At 46.1% G+C, this 22,960-nt stretch overlaps 1 protein-coding gene across 1 annotated transcript; it reads right to left on the bottom strand.

The window, feature by feature from the left end:
- Positions 1–776: 776 nt before the first annotated feature.
- GNB5 (G protein subunit beta 5) lies at positions 777–22,120 on the bottom strand. Its single transcript, XM_030955521.1, has 11 exons — positions 22,009–22,120; positions 18,033–18,169; positions 16,513–16,554; positions 15,684–15,760; positions 14,069–14,201; positions 10,398–10,541; positions 7,313–7,404; positions 7,143–7,191; positions 4,609–4,705; positions 3,494–3,660; positions 777–2,881 (listed from the first exon to the last, which is right to left on the bottom strand). The coding sequence occupies exons 1-11, from the start codon at positions 22,118–22,120 to the stop codon at positions 2,870–2,872; spliced, it is 1,062 nt and encodes a 353-aa protein (XP_030811381.1). The 3' UTR covers positions 777–2,869.
- Positions 22,121–22,960: the final 840 nt, after the last annotated feature.

Below are 22,960 nucleotides of genomic sequence, written 5' to 3'. Positions count from 1 at the left end.
GCAAAACCCACAACATTTCTCCATGCAAGAACAGAAGTGCAAGATGCAATGTCAGACTCGTTCTCACTGGATCTGGTGACAGTTTGGGCACTGATGTCACTCAGAACAAGCTGGCTCAGCACTTTCCCCAGGCCCTCAGAAGAGGGGAAATGAAACAATGCACCTAAATTAAGAAGGTGCTTTTTTCGGTGACTAAACTGAGCACTTCCACAAGGCACCTTCAGGCTGACCATAAAACCTACACTGAAGTCGAGAGGACAGCTGGCCACAGGTCAGTTCTCTCCTGACAAGGCAGAAAGCTGAACTGCTGCACCTCCAGGTGATCTGCACATCTGGTTTGCCCAAAAAGCCACAGCCTGGGCCCTCAACAGAATTTCAGTGCCCAGCTTTTCACTGGCACCCTGCTGCAACCCAAGGAGCTCCCACAGAACACATACCCTGCATTTCCAGTTCCTTCCTGGGTATCCAACAAGGATCTGGAAAGAAAACACTGCATTAGCTGCGATCCTTCTGAGCAGGAAAACAATCCGAGTTCTCGCCTCCTGAATGCAGGGGGAACTGAGATGGCATTTCAAGCACTTCCATGGGCTGCTCACTCTCATTTGCTGTGGTTCACCTTGGGTATTTCCAGAAGATATTCCAGAAGCAATTTTCTGGTAGATCTGGGTTTTACCTGAGATTTTTGCAGGAGAAATCATTTAAGAAACTGTGTGGTGAATGTCAAAAAAGCAAAAAACCAAATTATAAATACCTAAACAATGGGAAGAACTACTACATACATGTTCTCAATATGTAAAATACAATTTATTGTATTTAGGCTGTTCATAAGTATCAACACAATGTATTATGTTTGAAACAAACATCTTGCCAATAAATACTACCTAAACATTAATATTAATCTTTTGATCAAATGTGTACAGTGTATTGACTCAATATTGCACAGTGAGTTCTATATGACATTTCCATAGTGCATTCAGTTTGTTACAGGGATAGTTTGCCACAAATATTGCAAAGCATCAGAGTTGACTTTTCCAAGTGAAAACAGCTGACCTATTCTATTAGGGATGGAAGGCTGGTATAAATGTCAGTGTCTTAGGTTAACTGGTTATGGATTCACAGAACCTAAGGTTTTCATGGATGAGGAGACTTTGTTTCTAATATGATTTTTAGATAATTGTACAAAAATACCACTTGCAAATAGAATGAGGATGTTATCATTAAACTCCAGTGACCAGTGAGCTTGTAAACAGGTTCATTCCAGTAAGCTTGTTTTCTCTTGTTCCAATCTAAATATAAATCATATACATGCTATATTCAGAGCTGTACCTGACCACCTGCATTTCAAAGGGCAGGCTGTGCAAGCCCCCAGCATTACTCCAGCTCTTTGTTGTGCCTGTGCTCAGGTGGGACTCAGAACCTGTTGGTATGAGCAGAGCTGACACACTCTAGTCCCAATAGTTTTCAATGCATGAATGCAGATATAATCTCACAATGGTTCCATAATTAATTGTATCTCATCTTTATCTGATTAAATCTTGATTCTAGAGCATCACTTCTATGTGGGGTGGTCCTGCCAGTCCTTATGGCATTCCCATGCTACACAGAGGGCTGGGTGCTGCCAGCAATGTGGCCAGCTGTCCTGCTCTCCTGAAAACCAGTGACTCCTGGATCAGATGGAGTCATGGGCTCTGGTCAGCACAGTATCAAGCACTGGCAGGACTGTGGCTCACAGCAGATTTTCAACAGCTCACTGTTATTCACTCTCAAGTCCAACTATGACAAAACCATGTCCATGGCAGCGGGAGATGACTGTGACAGTAAGGACTGTATGATTTCACCTGTATTTGCATGAACGTACAACTGCTCTGACATTGCAAAAGGACCTTAAGATGGGCATATACTGCTTTAATATACATCTAAGCTACATGGCCTTGCCAAAGTTGTATGAACTGCTGAAAATGCAAATAAGAATCATGGTCATAGAATGACTATGACTGACTTGGAAAAGATTTGACCATCAGTATAATGGTGCTTAATGCTTAGCGTGTAGTATCCCTTAGTGCTTAGCATGTAGTATTTCTTTAAGTAAAAGAAAATTCACTCACCAAGTGATACAATTAAAAATTTCTAAGAAACTACTGGTTAAGTATTACCTCATGATTATGTAAATCATGTTTATATCCCTCCTCTTTGCTGTTTATAAGTTTGTATATATTTAGATTCTTTATATTCAGGTAACAGAGATGAAATACTTATTTCTATCTAAAAAGACAGTAGGAAAAAACAGGGATTGAAGGGATTTTTTTTCTGTACAAAAAATACACTTCTATGACAGCAGCCAGTACCTTCACAGTAGGTCCTTTGCTCCTCTACTTACCACCAAGGTTCAGTCATCCATAACACCATCATAAAGTATCAGAATTGTTTCTCTTTCCATTTTTCAACACTGAAATTCAATATGCTACTACGGAATGTTTCCAAAGCCTTTCGCTATATCCCGATAAAATCAGGACTTTTTTTTTACTTTAAAAAGGAACCAAATTCATGCAAATAAATACATAATGTGCACTGAAATACTCAATTCTATGATACAGGTGACTTTGGAGAAAAGTCCCTTTATAAATAATGAAACTAATTCTAATAAAAGAATATAGTTTCAAAAAAAATTAAAACATTTCATGTTACTACAAGTTGATGTTTGCTACGTGTTCAAGCAGACTACATTTTCTACCTAGTTGTGTTAATCTGTGAGTTGAGTGTCACTCTTTTGGACTGTAGTGAATATTTGATTTTGAGGAATGGCTTCTTTATGCAGTTTTTGTAGTCCAGGGTTTCAGTCTTCATTTGATTCTGCATACGGGATCTCAGGTTACGCCCAGATCTGCAGAAAGAGAGAGAGATGAACACTCCTTTATGACCCTGACTCTCCCATCAAACCTTAAATTAACATTGGTAAACCGATCACATTAGTGGTACAGAGTATCAGCAGCAATGATATCATGTAACCCAAGAGCAAGCTCAACCTTAGCAGTTCCACCAGCACTTTGTGGGGATCTTTATTTGGCTTTGCTGTTCATCTTTTACACTGTTTCATACCCTCCTTAGTTCCCCTAGCGCAGTTTTCCTCTATCAACCCTTCCCCCTCACCCCCTTTTACTGAGCGATTGAAGAAAGCAGCACCCAGCCCATTCTCTTTTCCTGAACAATTGAAGAAAGCAGCACTTGGGGCAGTTCTCTTTTCCTGAACAATTGAAGAAAGCAGCACTTGGGGCAGTTCTCTTTTCCTGAACAATTGAAGAAAGCAGCACTTGGGGCAGTTCTCTTTTCCTGAACAATGGAAGAAAGCAGCACTTGGGGCAGTTCTCTTTTCCTGAACAATTGAAGAAAGCAGCACTTGGGGTAGTTCTCTTGTCCTGAACAATTGAAGAAAGCAGCACTTGGGGTAGTTCTCTTGTCCTGAACAATTGAAGAAAGCAGCACTCCCAGCGCTTACCCGGAGCGTGTGGTCCCAGGAGCCCGAGCAGAAGGCGGTGCCGTCGGGAGACACCCGCAGGGTGCTGACACGGTTCTCATGTCCGAACAGAATGGACACACGGGACCCCTTCAGCACATCCCACACATTGATGGTGTAATCGTTGTAGCCTGCGAACAGCAAGCGACCTGCAGAGACAATGACATTTTACACTCTTAGCGTGCCTTGACTGCAGCGGGGCCTTCTGCAGGACACCGATCCCCAGGAGCCACAGCCCACCCTGCTTCCCTTGGGACAGCTGTGTCCCCTGCCCCTGGGACAGCCCTGCCCGCTGCTGGGCTGTCCAGGCTAAATGCTGAAACACAGTTAATTACTTAAAAGCATTGTAAATTTTAGTTAAATTACATAGAATGTGTTCAGTCAATAGAGATGGGGGATGACTTCGAACTGAAGAGCACTTTAACAGCTATTGCAAGGTAATAATGCTCAACTCAGACCTTACACAGAAGTTGAGTACAAATGCTTGAATGATTAACAATTTGGTAAGTGATTCACTGCCAACAGAACGAGCTGTGGTGCATGTGATCATGACAGAGAGGTTTGCCTCAGTTCCAGGAGGAGGGCAGTGCACCACCCACTCACCCCCAGCCAGGGTGACTGCTGGGGAGCTCTGATTTGTGCTGGGACAGGAGAGACAAGACTCTCAGGACCTGTAGTGAAAAGTGGTAATCTCTCTCTCTTCATACCCCTCTAATACAATTTTACTATTAATCATTTTTTATCCTTTTAAAAACGATTTATGTAACTGCACTTAATAGTTAGCTACATTTCATGTCGCCTTTGAAATGTTTTTCATTATTATTGTGAAACTCTAGCCCAGCTGTAGTTAATGGCAAAATATTTCCTGCCTTCAGTAGGGCCAGGAAAATACTTTTCATCACTACAACGAAGCAATAGCCAGCTAGGTTATTTAAAGAGTAATTATTTTTACAGAGGCAAAAGAAAGCTTCCATGCATTTGGTACTTATTACTTTTGATAACTTTTAAGAATGAATATTTTATCAAATTAAACTGAAAAATTCTACAGTTCCCCTCAAATCTCAACACTAAGATAACCTCCAAAGTTCAAATCTCACCACTGAGAGAGAAGTCCACACTGGATGCTCCAAAAATGATGCTCTCTTTGGAATAAATTGCTACTTCTCTGTCTGCACGAAGGTCATATAAACGACACTAGGATTAAAACAAACCAACACACATGCCTCAGTAAATACTGGAAGCACTGGCTACAATATTTGGAAAAAATGGGAGTGGGAAGTGCAGCCTAACAGACATCACAGGAAGCGGCTGCTTGGCTTCTTTCCTTCTGCTTCTTTCTGCTTCCTCCTTTGCTTCTGCTTCTGGCTGCCGTAACTGGGATCCTCTAACAGGGATCTAAGCAACACAAGGCTGTTTTGTATACACTGCAGGAAGAACTTTCTTTTTCAAGCCACTTCTCTAAGCCTCATGCCTGTCCCAGAAAGATATGAGTGGTGGGCCATGGTACCCACTGGAGTCCCCACACCCTCCTGCTTCCCCCTCTGTGGTTGATCAGGGCATCCTGCTGCTGGGGAGGTGCATGTGGACACAGTCTCTTAAACAACAGTTTAGCCACAGTCTGGGAGATGGGATCAAGTGTCTAATCACTGCTGAGGTCACAGACCATGTGGCACAGGTGGTAGTGCTGGCTCTTGAGTAAAGCCAGGAGAGCAAACAGTCCCTGCCCTTCTGGGAGGCCCCTCTGTTTGAAAAACCTATGTGAAAATAATGCAAGTGAAATAATACATTTTAATGCACATCTCTGGTTTTCATTTCTCATGGAAAATTCCAAATCACCTCTAATAACCTATACTTCCTGTTTTTATGATTTGCCAGCAAAGTTTGGCTTGACATGGAAATCATGTATCAGGCTTCACTGCCAGACTTCAGACTTCACTGCCATGTAGAAAGGCAGTCTGTAAGCCCTGAAATCAAAATGCACTTTTGAAACTATATGAACTGAAACCCCTCCTCAATAAGTTAAGCTTAAGCAAACACTGGCCAGATGGGATTGCTAATATTAAGACTTTACTATTGAAAAATGGCTGGTATTCAAGTCTGCACATAAAGAAGGGGCTGTTTGATCTGCAGGGCAGTGGGAGCTGCCAGGTATGTGCAGTCCAGGACTCCCAGTGCTCCACACAGATGAATAATTTCATCAGACTGTCCTGACAGGGAGCTGGGGTCACTGCAGATGACAATACTGTCATCTGAGCACGCTTTTATGGATTACTTCCAGTCAGGATTATCTGTTCCTCAGAATCCTCAAGTATATAAATCAGGTCAAGGATACCACTCTGTAACACTGCAAAAACAAACCCCTTCATTTAAAGAATGAGGTAGCTGGAAACTGCCGAAACCTCTGTCAAAAGTACAGAGGTGGAATTTCCCATTCTTCTGCTTGAGTCAGGGGTGTCAAGAATGGTTAAAAAAGAAAAAATCAAATAAATTAATAAGAACCAGTGATACAGGGCGTTAAAAGAGAATGCTTTCACTGGAATTTAATGATGGATAATTTCTCTGCATCACTCCCTCAGCATCTCAAGAGCTCACAGTTTGCATCCAAGTGTGCAGAGAGCCACTTGGCTCACCACAGGGCGAGAGGTATTAACTTCTAATCGCAGTTTTTGAAACATAAAATCAGGGTCGCTCTCTCCAAAGAGCCTTGGAATGTCTCCTCATCCAATGAAGACAAAAGGAATGTTAGCTAGCATTGAGTGGACTCAAAACACGCTCTGAGGGCAGAGTACTTTAGATAAAGTCTTAGCTCCCAGGTGACTCAGTGTGATGTTTAAATAAACAGAATAAATGAGGTGCCAGGTGCCTCCCCATCATCTGCTCTCATGCTACATTTAACTGCCAGCTCAGGCCCTGCAGGGCTGTGGTGGGGCAGAGCCTGGTCCCCTATGGGACACACCAGCTGCAGGGAGGGCCATCAGCCCTGAGCATCACTCAGGGGCACAGGCCACCAGGAGGTAAATGGCATTTTGTATACATTGTGCTGATCAAATTTACCTGTCAATGCATTCTGAGCCCCTCCTAGCAGATTGCTCAGAGATAAGTGAGATCCATTGAGGGCTGATGTGTGATCTAGGATGACCTGGATGCAGACTCACTGCAGTACTGTGGCCAAGGCCACCCTGGGGCTGCAGAGGCCAGCTACCCACATCTGCCCTGCTCTGCCCTGAGCCCATGGCCCCTCTGCTTTCTGGGACATGCTGACACAAGCTGCAGCATTTCAGCTGGTTCCTCCCATGCTGTGACCAAGAGCTATGTGAAGTCAAGTATCTTCCAGTAAGACAACTAATTTTAGTCATGAAACTTCAGACACAGAGAATCTGAAATGAGTATTTGGACAGTATGTCTTGTAGAGAAGTTTGCAAAAGTGACATACAGTGTTATGTGATTTTCCCTAGAACATTATATATGGTATTTAATATCTTACCTTACAGGGTTATTTTTTCTGCAAATTTGGTGTCACAGGCCCAGTTTAGTCACTAAAAGCCCTCTGTGGATGTGACCTAGTCGTTTAGGAAAATCTTACTTGGAAAGCAACAGAATTTTCCTAAATTAGGTTGCTGAATTAACATACCGTGGCATCGTCTGAACCAGAGGCAAAAGCATCTCCACTTGGATAATATCTGTGCACAAGTGAAAGAAGACCAGAACACATTACATTACTTGGATGAGGTCAGACTTCAGAAATAGAATCAGCACATTGCTTAACACTGCAAACGTGTCCTCTCCCAGAAACACACTGACCTGACACTGTTGATATCTGAATCGTGGGTTTCAAATGACTGCACACACTGTCCAGACCGCATGTCCCAAACCATGGCTTTCTTGTCACATCCCTAGTAAGAGAGAAAAAATCATTGCAGTTGTGCAAATGGTGACATTCACCCCTCATGTGGCTGATATTCATCATCAAGCCCACTAAATTCAGAGGCTCTGAACACCACAGCTTTGAGAGGATTTACCCAGCTGAGCAGCCCCAGAACCAGCTGCAGTGGTACCCTCAGCTGGGCAGTTGCAGGTGGGAGCAGAGTTCCTCAGGAAGGCTGGAGCTGCCCTGCACTCACAGCCCTGCTCTGCTCCTGCTGCTGCCCTACCTCTGTCTGCAGCCCCACCACAGCACAGAGATGCACAACTGACCTGTTCTCTGATCACTTAACCAATAGAAAATACCAGCATCCAGCATTTAAAGTTTTATAACTACTTCTTTTCATACACTGAAAGAGAAAATTAAATCAGTGCATCCAGAGGGTTTCTAGCCCAGCCTCCTACCAGGGTTATCCCCTGTCAGAGCTCTGCACCCACATGCTTGATGGTGTGGTTGGGATGAGAAAAACAGCATAGCAGCACTTCATCTCACCCTCAAGCCAAAACCTGTCCTTCCAAGCTGTGCTTTGAAAGGATCATTTAACACTCAGTGCTCAGCACCCTGAATTCCTTGGGCAAGGGGCTTGGCCCATGTAGTCTACACTGTCCTTGGGGCAAGAACCATCTCATACCCGAAGGGCCACGCTCTCAGCTGCCATGTCTCACTCCTGTCACAGTTGTAGTGACAGGAAAAAGAACATGGACTTTGCTTTGAAGAGTGATGGGAGATTTTAATAAACTTGCCCCTGCTGAGGAGCAGGCAGGCTGAGCTCCAGGGGCTCAGCCTCTCTGAGGCTGTGTGGGAAGAGCAGGGCAGGCCAGGTGGCTGCTGCTTCTGCTGAGCCAGAGCACCCTGCTCACCAGACCATGCCACACATTATTTATTTTAATCAAATATGATAGCTAATTAAATTAAACAGTTTCCTCACAATTCACATATTTGTCTCTCTCTTTTTAAAAATTCTGTTGTTATAATGAAATCCTAGTGTTTTTAGTAAAGATGCCATTATTTAAAAGATGTAATGCTCCTTGGCACCAGCTTGTGGTTTCTGCACCAGGGAAACCAAACAGGATAAAGAATATTTTGGACCCAGCATATTTCCCTCTCATGCCCCACCACAGCCCAAGCCCAGCCCTTCATATTACTTCCATGTGCACTGTTCTTACTGACCCCTCTGGGAGTTTAGGAGCAAGACCAATCTGACAAGTTGGTGCTTTGACTCCTAAGGTTTTGAAGGAGAAACCAGCCACCACCTGTGGAGAGAGTGATACCCAACTCAGCTGAGGAGCCTTGCTCAGAGGGCACGGAGCACAACAGCCCTGAGTTTACTCAGGAGGGCTGGAATTTTCAGTTCAGTCGTTAAATGTAACAGCACCAGCCCACATGCTGATACACTGACATTGCTTATTCCAGCTCAGGGTTACTGTACCACAGAGACCCAGTATGCAGGAATCTCTCCATGCCACCATACCTTCCTGCTGTTCTGCCTGTACCTGCACTGACACGATGTCAGACAGGTCTTCACTGCAGTGGTGTTTTGCATGTGATGAATTAAGTGAATGACTCTAAGCACAGACATGCCCAAGCTGCTCCATCAACACAAGCACGACATATTCCCCTAGCAGTAGCAGAGCTGCTTGTGATTCCTTGCCCTATAATAAGCTGAGCTGTTCCCAGGGAGAACGAACCTATCCTTTCTGGGAAGCAAGCCTGGTGACAGGAAAACCCGAGAGAAGTAATGCACTTGGATGGAATTAGCTTTCAGTCACGCTTCAGAGCAGCTGTGCTACCAGCAGGCAAGCTGGGCCAGCGTGCTGGACTCTGCTCCTGATGTGCCAGCCAGATTTGATCAAAAGAGCCATAACAGAAGAGGTCCAGGTATATTGTGTGAGGATAAGACCACAACTCCAAGCACCCCTAACCCATGGTTGGCACCCTCTGGGACAAGGGCCATGTCCATCATCAAATACAGGATCAACCAGTGCTGGTGGGGCTCAGAAACCAGCAAAGTTATTGGTACCTTCAGCAGAGTTACTGGTAGCAACTGGCCTCTCAGCTCCTGCCAGCTCTCATCTGCACACTCACTTTCTAATGTGGGAAAGACTAAGATTACCTTGAAAAGGTGTTGAGCCCCATCCCACCCACCTTTATGCCTGGCCTGCCTCACTACCAGGCTGTGTGCCAATGGCTCAGCTGCCTGGGAACAGTGATCCCTCAGCAGCAGGACATGATTTGGAAGATGCCCTGGGTACTTTCCCTGACCAGTCCAGTCCTGCAGCCCCAGTGAGGTTTGTGTGCTCCCCTGCACCAGGACAGGGAGCAGAGTGTTCAACTCATGAAGGAGCTTTAAATGCCTCTGGTACCACTGGAGGCACAGAGGACCCAGCAACAGCTGAAGATGTGGCCACACCTCATCTCCCTGCTCCAGCTTGCACGAGGGGTTAGCCAGTGTCCAAGCTGCCCCTTGACTCTGGGGACACAGTGGCACACACGTTATTGCAACCCTACTTGGATGCCCTGAGCACAACCTGATGCCTGTCACACCCCATCTGACCCTAGAGATCTGGGCACAGGGAAGGAGCAAAGCTTGGGAGGTCCCCTGCTGTACCAGGCTCCCACCCACAGGGACTCACACCTCCACTGTGGTAGGAGCCCCATCTCTAACTCTGAGCCTTCCCCTTCCCAGCAGAGGCGTTGTTTTGATCTCCAGCTGGATTGCTTTGATGTGGGGTGGAACTTGCTAAGTAAGCAGAACTGCAGTCAGACTGGCTGGGTGGGTTTGACCCCACAGTCAGGGGTTTAATTTGCTCCAGCTTGGAAAATGTGCTTGCAATGAATGGATTGCACTGGGGCATCCAACATACACTCCAGCACTCCCTCAATAACACCGTGAACCTCCTACTTTGCTGCCTTTTCACTTCCATATTCCTTAGTTTTATATTATGAGAGGAAGCTCCTGCTCACCCCAGAGACAAATGTATTTCCCGTTTCAGAAGGGGCCAGGTCCAGGCACAGGACATCAGCTCCATGACCATGGAAACTCTGTAGAAGTTGCCCACTCTCAACATCCCACAGAGCACAAGTTCCATCTCCACTTGCTGTCAGGATCTATAGGATGTGGGAAGAAGAGTCACAACACAAGAATCAGCAGATGACCTTCAGGTCACAAAGAAACAACTGACATCTCACACAAACACCAAAGGACAGCTTTAATTTAATGAATTATTAGGCAATAAATCAAAGCCCTAAGCCAATGTACAGCTAAGTACAGCTTATGGTTTTTATTTTTAAGGAAGAAAGGTAGAGTGAAAAAGAGACCTGTATGGACACCACTATCCCTACACAATGTTTCAGTAACGGTCCCTTTTGTTTGGTGGGGTTTGCACAACTGACAGCAGTAAGGATCTGCTGGCACTTTCATATTCTCCAAAAAGGAGTCAGAACAATACAATGGTATTCCTGTCTGCCCCTGTATTTCACTCTATCCATATTTGGTTGCTGAATTCAGCTCAGGTAAATGGAAGAACTCTTGGAGTTATGTATACCTGTTTAACTCTCCATTTTTTTTCCTTTCTGCTTGAAATAGTCAGGTTAAACCAAATTAATTTGGCTTAAGACATGGATTTTCTGAAAGGGAAGTAAGCCTGTCTAGACAGTTGTTTGATAAGTCCATCAGCTCTCACTTGTCCTAAACCATTTGTGTGTGAAAGGGCTTGAACATACACTGCCCAAACACAGCTCACAGCTTCCCATCTGCTACAGTACTTGTAGAAAGCACATGTGATCAGAGCTTGTTATTGTGGCTAAATCCTGATGATGCTCAATTGTTCAAAATTTCCCCTTGGCACCCGAAACTGTTATGCAATCACAAATTCTGTAGGTTGAAAGAGTCCCTGTTCACTGGTGTGGAAGGAAGCAAGGGTGAACGTAGGAGGGCTCTCAGTTTTGTACACAGGTTTTTCTCATAGTTGGTAAGGAAACTCAAGTGATCCCAGTGGGTAGTTACAAGTTAAAAACAAAATTCTCTTCAAGAAGAAAATGATCACACAGTCACGAAACCATTCACAGAGCTGCATAAAGGTTAAACACTGAACATGTTTGACAGATGCTCCAAAAATTCTTCCCGTAAACAGAGGTCTGCAAAGCTGCAGAACAGACTGTTCCAAATCCTGCAGCAGAGATGCTAATGCTCTCAGATGATAATAGCAGAAGAAAGTCCTGAATTGTCTTCCCAGCCAGTTTTGAGCCTAGATGAACTCCCCTGTTCTGGGGAATGTTTGTACTTGGCTGAGGAATGAAGACTTTCAGCTCTGAGGATTTGCTCTGTCACACTGTGGAAGGGAATATGAAGGGAATAGGAGAGGCTAAAGGTGTAAGGGAAGGGTCTGTTGGCAACCCAGAGCTCCAGCTAATGCTTAAAGAGAAATTATATGGACTCAACTTCAGGGTTGCTCCTCAGCCCTGCCACACTTGGGAGCATGGCTGCCTGCCCTATGCAAAACACTTGAGATCCCAATTAACTGCTGCTATTAATACACATGGAGCATTGTCACGTGGGGAGCATTATCACACCACAGAGCTGCAGATACCTAATTTAGGAAGTGAGGCTCCCTGGGTCTCTGCTCACTGGGGCAGGGGAGGCTCTCTAAAGCAAGACTGGACTGGGGCACTGGGAGCAAGGTGTGTGGGTCATCCAGCCCTGCAGCTCGGGGTCCATGTGGGAACATGATGAGCAGCAAGGGTGGGACCCTTTTTGAGCACCCACAGCCTGGCAATGACTCACAATGAGCCACCCCCAGATCTCCTCTCTTTGCACTGCACTGCCCAAAGCCTATGAGCACACTAAGCCCTTAACTCCTACCCTGTCTTCCATGCCTCTGTGGGCAGAGTGCTGCAGTTTAAGAGAGCAGTCAGGGCAGAGCTGCAACCCTGGCAGCACCTAGCAGTGGGAGCTGTGGGGACACCTCCACCTCGTGCTGGAGCTGCTCCAGGATAGCACCACATCCCTCCTGATGCAAACTGGGAGAGCAGAGCTGCTCTGCACACAGCTGGCAAAGCTCCTGCACAATGTACTTGTTGCACTGTGCACCCTCAGAGTTACTGAATAGTTTTAATTCTCAAGTTTTAATTCTGATGCCTTTATGTAAATGAAAAAAAGATAAGAAATCTGGGATTCTCTAGGATCTGCTACATAAGTGCCCTAAGAGAAGCTTGGCCAACCTGTTGCTTGTATTTGTTTGAATAATAACATGCAGTGCCATATATGATCACTTATAAGCCTAGCAACCACAAGAAAACTTCTTTTTAAAGACTTCAGAGAAATTTCTGACTTGCTAAATATAAAGCACCTTAATCCACTGTGACTTAACAATAGTAATATATGACCTTCAATATCAATGCAGTTTGCTGTATTTAATATGGAAAAAAAAAACCCAAGTTTTCTTTCTTTTTTATAATGAAAAAAAATTGCCATTTTTCCTGTCACAGGATTTAATCTCAAAGCATTTAGGTATAGACAAGAAAAGAGAAAACTGGGTTTATATCTCATCAAAAACATTCCACTTAATGTAGACTCTAATTCCACAGAGCTCCTGCACAGGAAGGTCAGGGCTAAGCAAGCCTGAGTGCTGGGTACCTCCACCACTTGTTTCCATGGCAATGGACTTAAATTAGCACCTCGGAGTCATTACAGAAACCAGAGAGTGACAAACAACAACATACTCTGGGCTTCACATGTCCTGAAATAGAAGCAACAAGAGCTGATATTTCCTTCAGAAGAGCTCCAAATATCTGGAAGAAGGGGACACGGTATTCCCTTTCCAGCAGATCTATTGACATTGAGAGCTATAAAAATGCTCCATTCTGCCACTTATTTTGCTGCAGAGCTGCACTGAGAAGAGCTTTAATTAAATTCAGAAACCAGAGAGGACAAGGGGATTATCCTGGCTCCTTTCATCATCTTCTGTGTTCCTAGAGAAAGAGATCTTTGAGATATTGAATAGAGAGGAAGGCTGGCTTGGTCTCAGATCTGCATTCAGTTCCTGGCTTTGCCATCACCTCCCTTTGTGGGCCTCTGTGCTCCACCCCACTGCCTGTGAGATGGGAACAGCATCATTCCTTTCCCCCGAGGGAGCACAGCACTGCATGTAGAAACAGCAGGTATGGCCCTGTGGAGCCATGCTCAAGCTCAATTGCATCACTTGGTACAAATAAAAAATACTTTGAATGAAAGCAAAAGCAAATGTTGCCGGATGTCCGGGACAGAGCAGGCAAACAATACAGTCACCATCAGCTGGCACAGCACCCAACCCAGTCCTGGCTGAACCAGGTTTTAACTATTTGCAGTAGTCTGTGCTCCTAAAAACACAAACTGGGGAGCAGAGAACAAACAGGTACCAGCAAGCTCCCTCTGCAGAAGCCACAGGTCTTTGTAGGGACAGCCTGGCCACAGGCTGTGACAAGCATTTCCTTACAGCAGCTTTTGCAGCACCTTCACTGCCCCCTGTGAGGATGTTCCAGCAGCCCCTGCAGAGGCAGGACATGGCCCTGGGTGCCCCAGGAGCAAGGAAGGACACATGCACTTCACCTGAGTGCAGCTCATGTTAGGTGATGGTGAGCATAGGGAACGCATTTACCTGCATGTCTGAGTTAGTGAAGCTGCAGGCAGACAAGTAGTTCGTGTGCATTGCAACAGATTTCTTCTTTGCAGCCATATTTTCATTTTTTTCAAATGTCAGAGGGTACACAGAACACTTGTTGTCCAGGCCACTGAAGAGAGTAATAATAGCAGTAACAGAGAGAGGAAAACTGGTTAAAACTGCAACGACAAAAGGCGAGTGGTGATAAGAAGGACACCACCTGTCAGTGCAGTGCTGCCAAACCCTTACAAGCACCGACTTCCCTGTATTGTGCTGTGTGGGATCTCCCTGTGCAGGGAAGCCCCAGCTGCCTCACCAGCCTGGCTGCTTTACAGAACTTGAACAGCTGCGCCTCAGGATTTTTCACCCTTATCGAGTTTATAAATGGCACTGAATGAAACCTCACGAAAGTATAAGCTGGGAGGTGACAGCAGCCACCTCAGGGTTAATGTTTCACATGCAGCCAAACTGCCATTTTTCTGCTGACATCTGTCATGGCCAAGATCAGTATTTCAGCATCATTATAAACCTACCTTAACAAATGTGACCTAGCTCCTATAGAAGAGGCAGCACCACCAGTAGTGGGTGTGAAGGCAAAACTTATAGAACAGTTTGGAAAAAAGGCAACAGAAGCACTGACCCCTGTAGCTGCTGCCCCTCCTGAACAGCTGTACCAGTTAAGCTGTGTCAGACCCAGGAATCATTTCTTATATCTGCCCCTTTCCTAGAGCTGTGGTAGATCAGTCCTGCCCTGGTCCCTGGGATCCTGGCACAACACCAGTTGCTGGTTCTGTGCCTTACATTATGTGCGTGGCACTTAACTGACAGCACAACAGAAATACAGAATTAGGTGCAATGTATACATGCACTCCCTGTCTCTGCTGCAAGTGTAAAGACAGAGCTTGCTTGCCATTCTTTGGGTTCTAGTCAAAAACAGTTTCCAGACTCCTTTCCACACACAGAGTCTGCTTCTCTCTCTCAGTCTGCTGCATTCTAGATCTGCAAGCTGCACACTGAAGTCTCCCTTTGTTCCTTTCTCTTGCCCCAAGCTTGCTTTGTCTGATCCACCCAGTTCCTTCTTACAAGATGTTTTGCCAACATTTCATCTCTTTGTTTTTTCCCCTATATAAACTTATTTTTTTCAAACCCGAGCCCTCAGAAAACCACAAGATTATCAAGGATGGGGTTACTTCTCCCCATCCCATCTTAGCAAGATCTATTCACATACTGGTAATCATTAATGAACCTCTATGTCATAAAAAAATGAGTGCAAAGTAAGAACACAATCAAAACCTCTTTCCCTTAGAAAATATATCCAACATAGACAACCACACTAGAAAAGGGAAGTTGCATGCATGCAGAATTCCTAACCCATGATATAAATGCTGAAAGAGGATTATTTTCCATGCTTACACACCAAATGTTATTGCACTGAAGTCAGTGGAGATAATATGTACGAGCCATTATGGAAATAGAATCAGAGGCACTTAATGTAGACCCTCCACCCACAATCACAGCATGCAAACTTCTATCCGTCAGCTTCTGAAGCCACCAGGACACTGCAACAAATCCAACTTCTCTATGTAAGCTGCTGTGGAAGCTGGGAACTTACCCACAAGCAATGGCACATCCAGAAGGGGCATAAGCACATGCCATGACCCAGGTACAGGGCATCGTCACGGCGTGTTCCTGAAACACAGCGCCCTTTAGACTGGGACTCACTGCTCCTCCAGTCCATGCAAGCAAACAGTGGGACTGATCAGTTCACTATTTCTGTGGGACATCCTCAGGGTCAGTGCAAGCTATAGGTGTTTCCCCCAGCCATAACTCACAGGTAAGTCAACATCCTTACTGCAGAATTCAGCAGAGCAGCAGGAGGATAGCCAGTCCTTCTCTGACACTCTCCACCTTATTTATGTGCCCCAAACTGATCACAGAGCATGTTTTATTGGGTCATCCAGTGCTGTGAAAGGTCCCCACTGCTGCACATGTATAAGTGAATTAAAAACAAGTAGTTTTTCCTCATCTGTGTAGTGCAGGGTGCCACGAGGCAGCCCAGACAGGGCTTGGAGGAGCAGTGGCACCATTTCACAGTGACCATCACAGCTGAAGGATCCCCAGATCACACACAGCTCCTGCTACAGGGGTGCCCAGGAAAAGTTGTCCTGTTCTGCTGGCTGGGCTTTGCCTCCCTTGTGAGCAAAGAGGTTGGATCAGACTCTCCCACTGAAGACCATGACAAACCCCAGTGCCCTGACGGGGACTTTGCTCAGAAACAGGTCAGAAGGGATGTGACTTGCCCTGGGCTCCTTTTTCTGGGCTGCTAGTGGAAGTCTGCATTTTATCTCATTATCCCACTGCCTCCAGTGACACCTGTGAGCCCTTCACCCAATCCCAGTGTCATTTGCCCTAGGCACAGAATTTTGTAAAGTTTCACTTACTTTGTTGGTAGTGAAGGAATCCCACACGATCACCTTCCCATCCTAAATGAAAGCACAGAGAAAGAGAAAATGAGGCCTTCCAGAGACGTGGCTCTTCCCAGCTTGGAGAAAACTCTGCTGCTCATTTCCTCTCCCCAGTCTGTTATGTCCTTTTGTCTCCATTTCAACAACAGCACAGTGGTCACAGTGAAGCACCAAGGAGACACTTCTCAGTAGTGCTGTTGTACCTACCACAAGAGAAGTGTATCTCCTCCTCTCTGAAATGACTCATGTTTGATTAAAAGACCAATTTATTTTTCAATATTTTTCTCTTCCCTCTTAATGGCTCCATGAGTGCTCCTTTCACCTGCAGCACATGCCACAGACAGGGCCATCTCCTCAGGACCCTGCCACCTGTAAGCCCTCACCTGCCCCAACTGACTGTTTATAGATATTGCACTGCTGATTCATCTTCCCTTTCCAGTCTGATCCTGGTTTTCACTTTACTTGTCACTACACTTACTTAACCTTTGATTATCCATTACACAACCAGCTAAAGAGCCATCACAGAGCCTTGTACAGAGAGCAGCACAATCACTTGGTGTACACCAGCTACACTCGTGTCAGCTACTCTGCCTTATGCACATAAAATTGTAATCTTCCCTGTATCATGAAAGTGAAATGTTTATTACTGAGCAACAACTGCTTCTGTACCTGGACTTACAGTTCTTAAAATAGAGTAAAAAATGCATTTCAACCTGTCTGTTCAGTTTTCTGATCTACACACTAACATTTTAACCACTTTAAAAAGAGTGACATTAAATATTTAAATTATTCTCTTTGTAGAGATCACCATGAATGGTAAAAACTCACAGTAAGTGAAGGTGGCTTGCAATGCAGATTGCCTATTTTTATCCCTCAAGTGAGACCCCTGACAGATTTCCTGTAGGTCAGTGAACAGCTGTGAGATGCAACAAGCTCCCTCACTGCCATACTGGGCTCAGGATGAACCAGGGGATCTAGAAAGCAATTATCTCATTACCTCCTCCAGCTTATGAGACTGGTCTTGAGCAGGTGTTAGGACTGTTTCTCAAAATGCCCAACTAAATGCAGTAATTTTGGCAGGATATCTGAGGCTTTCAAGGTCATATCAATCATACAGACTGCAGAAGAAATTTCTGTGCGTAGAAATATCTAAAAAAAATCAACGTTTCTCCTCTTTTCCTGATTATTTTCTCTGAACACATAACCTGAAAATTTTGCTAAGTATTTAATCTGTAAAGAACAAGGAAATAGATGTAGCCTCACATGAGTCAATTTTTTTATTGTAGGAGAGAATATGGGAAAATCTGTGTATGACTGGACAAGAAATATTTAGGGTATTAGCTACAAGAGGTGTACCAATGATTTAAAGATTAGATTTACACTCTCTGAACAAACACATTGCCAATGAACTTCTTTCAGGGCACCTTGAAAACATTTACAATAATCCCAGGTATCACCTGATAGCAAGAAGATTTGTATAGTGTCCAACAGCATACCTGGGAAGAGCTCACAATTCTTCTCTTGTCCTTGCACCAGTCCATACAGAGAACTTTGTTTCCATGGCCCTTCAGGGTCCTCCTGGTCTTCATCACAAACTGTCCCAGTGCCTCCACACGCTCTGCCACCTGATGAACTGCAGACAGCTGGTGGTTAGAGAGCCCTTCATCAAAGCTCTGCCCTGGCAAATATCTGTTTATGAGTAATGCCCCTGGAGGGATTAATCCCTGAAGTTTGAGTCCAATGAGCTCTGCTTCAGAGCTGGCAGGTGGCTAACACCAAGGTGGGCGGCACAGGAACATATTCACCAGATAAAGACAAGGATGGATTCACTCAGGGTTGAATTCCAGGGATGCAGCAGCTGAAGCTCTTGCAGACCATCCCACCCAAGTGTAACTGGAAAACAGATTACCCCTTTGCCCCCCTTACTGGGAAATGTTCAGGCCTGCAGGTGGACAGACAGGAGGTGAGACCCAGCTGCAGCACTGGGCTGGGGCAGTGGGATACAGGTACTGGCACTGGTGACTCTGCTGTGCCATCCCTTCTGGTGGCCAGGACACAGCTCTGAGTGAGCAGGAAGCTGGACATTTGCCCTAAGAGTGCACTACCCAACTTTTCAACAATAACTGTGGACATCAAGGACTTTGTGGGATGTCCCTTCTACAAAAGAGAGAAACAGAGGGCAGGCAGGCAACTTTCCTGAGCAGCATCCTCTGGTGGAGAAGTCAGCTCTTTGGTATCTCATTTAATAGCAGTACTTTCAGCTAATGTTCTTCAAAACCTGACAAATTTACATTTCTGCTTGTGCAAACTGACTTTGACACAAAATTCATGCAGCTGACACAACTAGAAGGTGTCTCATATAACCCTGGTGCCTCAGGCTGGGGTCACCTGCCATCTGAGGAAACCTATTTGCCCTGCTCCAGCACGTTCATTCTGTGTGGAGCTGAGCAGGACCATGATGTATCTCAGCACCCAGGGGCAGCTCTTCACACACAGGGAGGGTGAGACTCCTCACTTCAAGTCCCACAGCAGTGTGGAGATCCTGAGGCTGGAGGCTCTGGCACCAGAATTAAGAATCACTCTGTCTAGAGGAGAGCTGATGGGATCCAGCACTTCCTGTGTTGTGTGGCTGTCCACACCAAAACCTAAGATGACCCAACTGCTGCTGGCTGTGGGAGCAATGCCTGGCTCAAACCTCCTGAAATAAATGGAGAAGCTCACAGGCTTTAATGAGTTGGAAGAGAAAATTCTGAGCTTTGCACTGCCCTGCTGGAGACTGAGCTTCACCCCCATGGCAGGTGGTGCTTTGGAACCCCTTGCTACTTCACCCTTCATCACTTTTCTGGGGCTGGGAAGGGCTGTGACAGTGAGAGAGCAGGCATCCTGAACCTACAGATCATTTCTTGGCACAGGCTCAGTGAAGCAATTTCTGCCCAAGGCAGAGACTGATTTCTAGTGGATTACCTTTTCAAGAGTTGTCTTTCAAAGGCACCAGCCCCACAGGCTGGGCCAGAATAATGCTCTCAGCTGAAATCTCTGCTGAGCCAGGGGACAAATGCTGTCCACCACTCACGACTTGCCCATAAGTCAGAAGCAAGTTTCTCAGGAAGTACCCTATAAACCCACTGAGGAAAAGATACATTCCCCCTGCTACTGCCCATAGAAACCTGCCAAATGATCCAATCAAAAGCCATGGAAACACAGGACAGGAGTTATTATGGCAGCTGGAAAGATACTTGTGTCCAGAATATATCTGAAAAACCAAATGTTTCACAGACTCTGGACAAACGGTTTCCATTATGTGAATGCAGCTGAGACTCTGTGAAATTATCTGGTTTAGCCTCACTGATTCCCTGAGGATGCTTATCTCCAACCACAGCCATAATAATCCTGCTCCTGCCCAACACAGGGTTGAGAGTCAGACAGTTATTTTTAAGCATTCACCAATATTGTTCAAAGATAGTGGAAAATCATGCACTCAGACAAATAGATTAGCTAAAGCCACTAAACAGCTTGAGTAGTTTTACAGAGGTCCAGATAAAACTGCCTATTTTTCTTAAAAATATTGTTTGGGCTGAACAGGAGGTGTGGAATTGATGCAGATACTCTTAGGTCTTTGATCTTTTCTGTGTTGGGTCTAACAGTCTCTCTGGCCCTAAAAATTCATGGATCACACAAACAGAACAAACTTTTGTCTACACCCAAAATTTTAAGCTCTTGAATTGACTCCCTAAAGTTATAAGACTGCAAACCAAATGCATGTTTGGCATTTCCTTTTTCTATGCACATTTTTGAGAGCTGATGTTCAGAACCAATTGAACAAATAAGGGCAATCCTATTTCAGCCAGCTATTTGTTTTGGGAACCACAGAGGGAAAGTCATGATCCAAGCAAAGGAATGCAGAAGATACAATTTTAGATAAGGGGAAAAAAACCCAAACCAACCACGCAGAAATCAGAAATGATGCCTTGTTCTGAAACTTACAAGCCCTGCAGAAATAGTACTTGGGAATAATGTAGGTGTAAAAAAGCTCTGATACAGAATCAATTATATGAAATATCATAAGGGAGCATTGTTCTACAGCAGCATAACACTTTTGTCTCAGAAATGCTGTAATGGCTTTGCAAACACGGCTTTCCAATGGAAATTCGCAGATTTTATGTATGACAAAGAACATCCCACGACGTTCAATGGCACACACAGTTACAGTGCCACTGAAATCATAGGTAAAATTTTGTAAGCAAAAATGGGTTTAAGAATATGCTTAAGAGGTCTGTTAACCAAAGACCATACCACTTCTGATAAAGAACTGGTACTATAGGAATATAGTGATTTATGGTAATGTTTCTGTAATGAGGACATCTTTGTTTGTTTAACAATTCTGATTAACAGGACATCCATATAACATGATTGTCTAACTTAGACAAGAAAATGTTCTATTTTTTCCAGAATATATATATGTGTATATATGTTATTGTAATCCTTCCCAACCTGAAAATCAAAAGTGTTTTTCAGTCCCTCATTCTTACAAAGCACTAAGAACCAAGTCACTGGATAGAAGCTCAGTTTCCTTTTCAATGCTTAAGGCATCAGGACACTGAATGAAAAACTGAAAGAAAAGTTTTAATGACCCACTAATATTTCTAATAGAGTGAGCTACATGATTTCAGATGAAAACAGTAACTTAGATGTTTTTCTAAAAACAAAAACACCAAAAGAAAAAAAACCAACAAAACCAAAACAAAACCCTGCATTGTATCGTTTAATTATAAAATGACATCACGATAATAAAAGCATGTTTCATATCTGAGAACTTGTGAGTACCTATTTGCAAAGCTCCATTAACGTAAGGTGAGTTTCCTTTTCCTGCAAGGGGAAGGGGGCAGGGGGAGGGCCGGGCTGAGCTCTGTCCATCACATTTCTGCTGGGTTATCCCCGGATCCTGAAGCCGCAGCTGATCACGGTGAGTTACACACTGACAGCTCCATCACTGACTCACCGCGCCTCTGAATCAGCACTGCATCCCTGCAACTTGTTTCCCTGGCAGAAAAGGGGCAGAGCAGCTGTTTTTGGAAACAATGCTCCTTTTTAAGCCCTTCCACACCTCGGGTGAAATCCCGGCCTCATTAAAGCAAATTCCCATCAACTTCCACATGGCTGGGGTTCATCCTGGCTGCTGACACTATAACCAGACACCGCGGGTGAATCCCGGCCTGTACCGAGGCCATCTGAGGGTCCCCGCCCGCCGGGCCGGGCCGGAGCGCCGCGGGGCCGGGGGTGCTGCGGGCCCTGCCCGGCCCAGGCCCTGCCCCGCACCGCAGCCACGGCACGGCACGGCGCTGTCCGGGGGCCCGGGGCACGGCGTGTCCGCCGGCAGGGCCCGGGCAGCGCTCCCGCTCCGGCCCGGCCCCGCTCCCGGCCGGGCCCAGCCCCGCTCCCGGCCCCGCGGCCGCCCGGCCCGGCCCCACTCACGCTCCACGTCGTGCAGCTTGGCCCGCTCCTCCTCCAGCTTGCCCTTCAGGCTCTCGGCCTCGCTCTTCAGCGATGCCAGGGTCTCGTTCTCGTGCAGCCCCTCGGTTGCCATCTTTGCAAAGGAAGCGGGGAGAGCGGGGATGAGAGCGGGAGGGAGGAGGAGTTTGCCAGCCCGGCTCTCGGGGATGCTGCCGCGGCTCCTGCTGCCTCAGCAACGGCGCCGGAGCCGGCCCGGGCTCCCCCTCCCCTCCCGCTGACGTCCAGGCCAGTCCTGAACGCGCACACCGTGGGGACCAACATCCTCATCCTGCCGCTACAACATCCCCATCCTGACGCTACAAAATCCCCATCCTGCCGCTGCAGCATCCCCGGTCCTGCCGGTTGCAGCATCTCCATCCTGCTGCTACAACATCCCCATCCTGCCGGCTGCAGCATCCCCATCCTGCCGGCTGCAGCATCCCCATCCTGCCGGCTGCAGCATCCCCATCCTGCCGGCTGCAGCATCCCCATCCTGCCGGCTGCAGCATCCCCATCCTGCCGCTACAACATCCCCATCCTGCCGGCTGCAGCATCCCCATCCTGCCGGCTGCAGCATCCCCATCCTGCCGGCTGCAGCATCCCCATCCTGCCGGCTGCAGCATCCCCATCCTGCCGGCTGCAGCATCCCCATCCTGCCGCTACAACATCCCCATCCTGCCGGCTGCAGCATCCCCATCCTGCCGGCTGCAGCATCCTCGGTCCTGCTGGCTGCAGCACCCCCTGCTCCAGCATCCCAGTGGTGTCCAGGCCGGCAGCTGGGACCAGCCTCACCTCCTGCCCCTCTCCTACACATATCCCAGGCCCTCTTCACAGCCCAAAGGTTTCATTTCCCCAGAAACACATGCCAATGGCTTTTTCTGCTATATACCTAAACTTGTTTGTACAAGTTGCACAATGTGGGAGAAAGAAGGAA

The sequence above is a fragment of the Camarhynchus parvulus genome, chromosome 10 (assembly GCF_901933205.1).
Source record: "Camarhynchus parvulus chromosome 10, STF_HiC, whole genome shotgun sequence".
NCBI classification, from domain to species: Eukaryota; Metazoa; Chordata; class Aves; order Passeriformes; family Thraupidae; genus Camarhynchus; species Camarhynchus parvulus.
This window is presented reverse-complemented; position numbering and strand designations above follow the sequence as displayed.

Coding starts and splice junctions, on each gene's coding strand:
- GNB5 (XM_030955521.1), bottom strand. CDS start 22,120: ATGGCAACCGAGGGGCTGCACGAGAACGAGACCCTGGCATCGCTGAAG. Junction 16,555..18,032: donor GAATTGTGAGCTCTTCCCAG/GTATGCTGTTGG, acceptor GCTTTCATTTAG/GATGGGAAGGTGATCGTGTG. Junction 4,706..7,142: donor CTGGTTCAGACGATGCCACG/GTATGTTAATTC, acceptor TTTTAATCCTAG/TGTCGTTTATATGACCTTCG.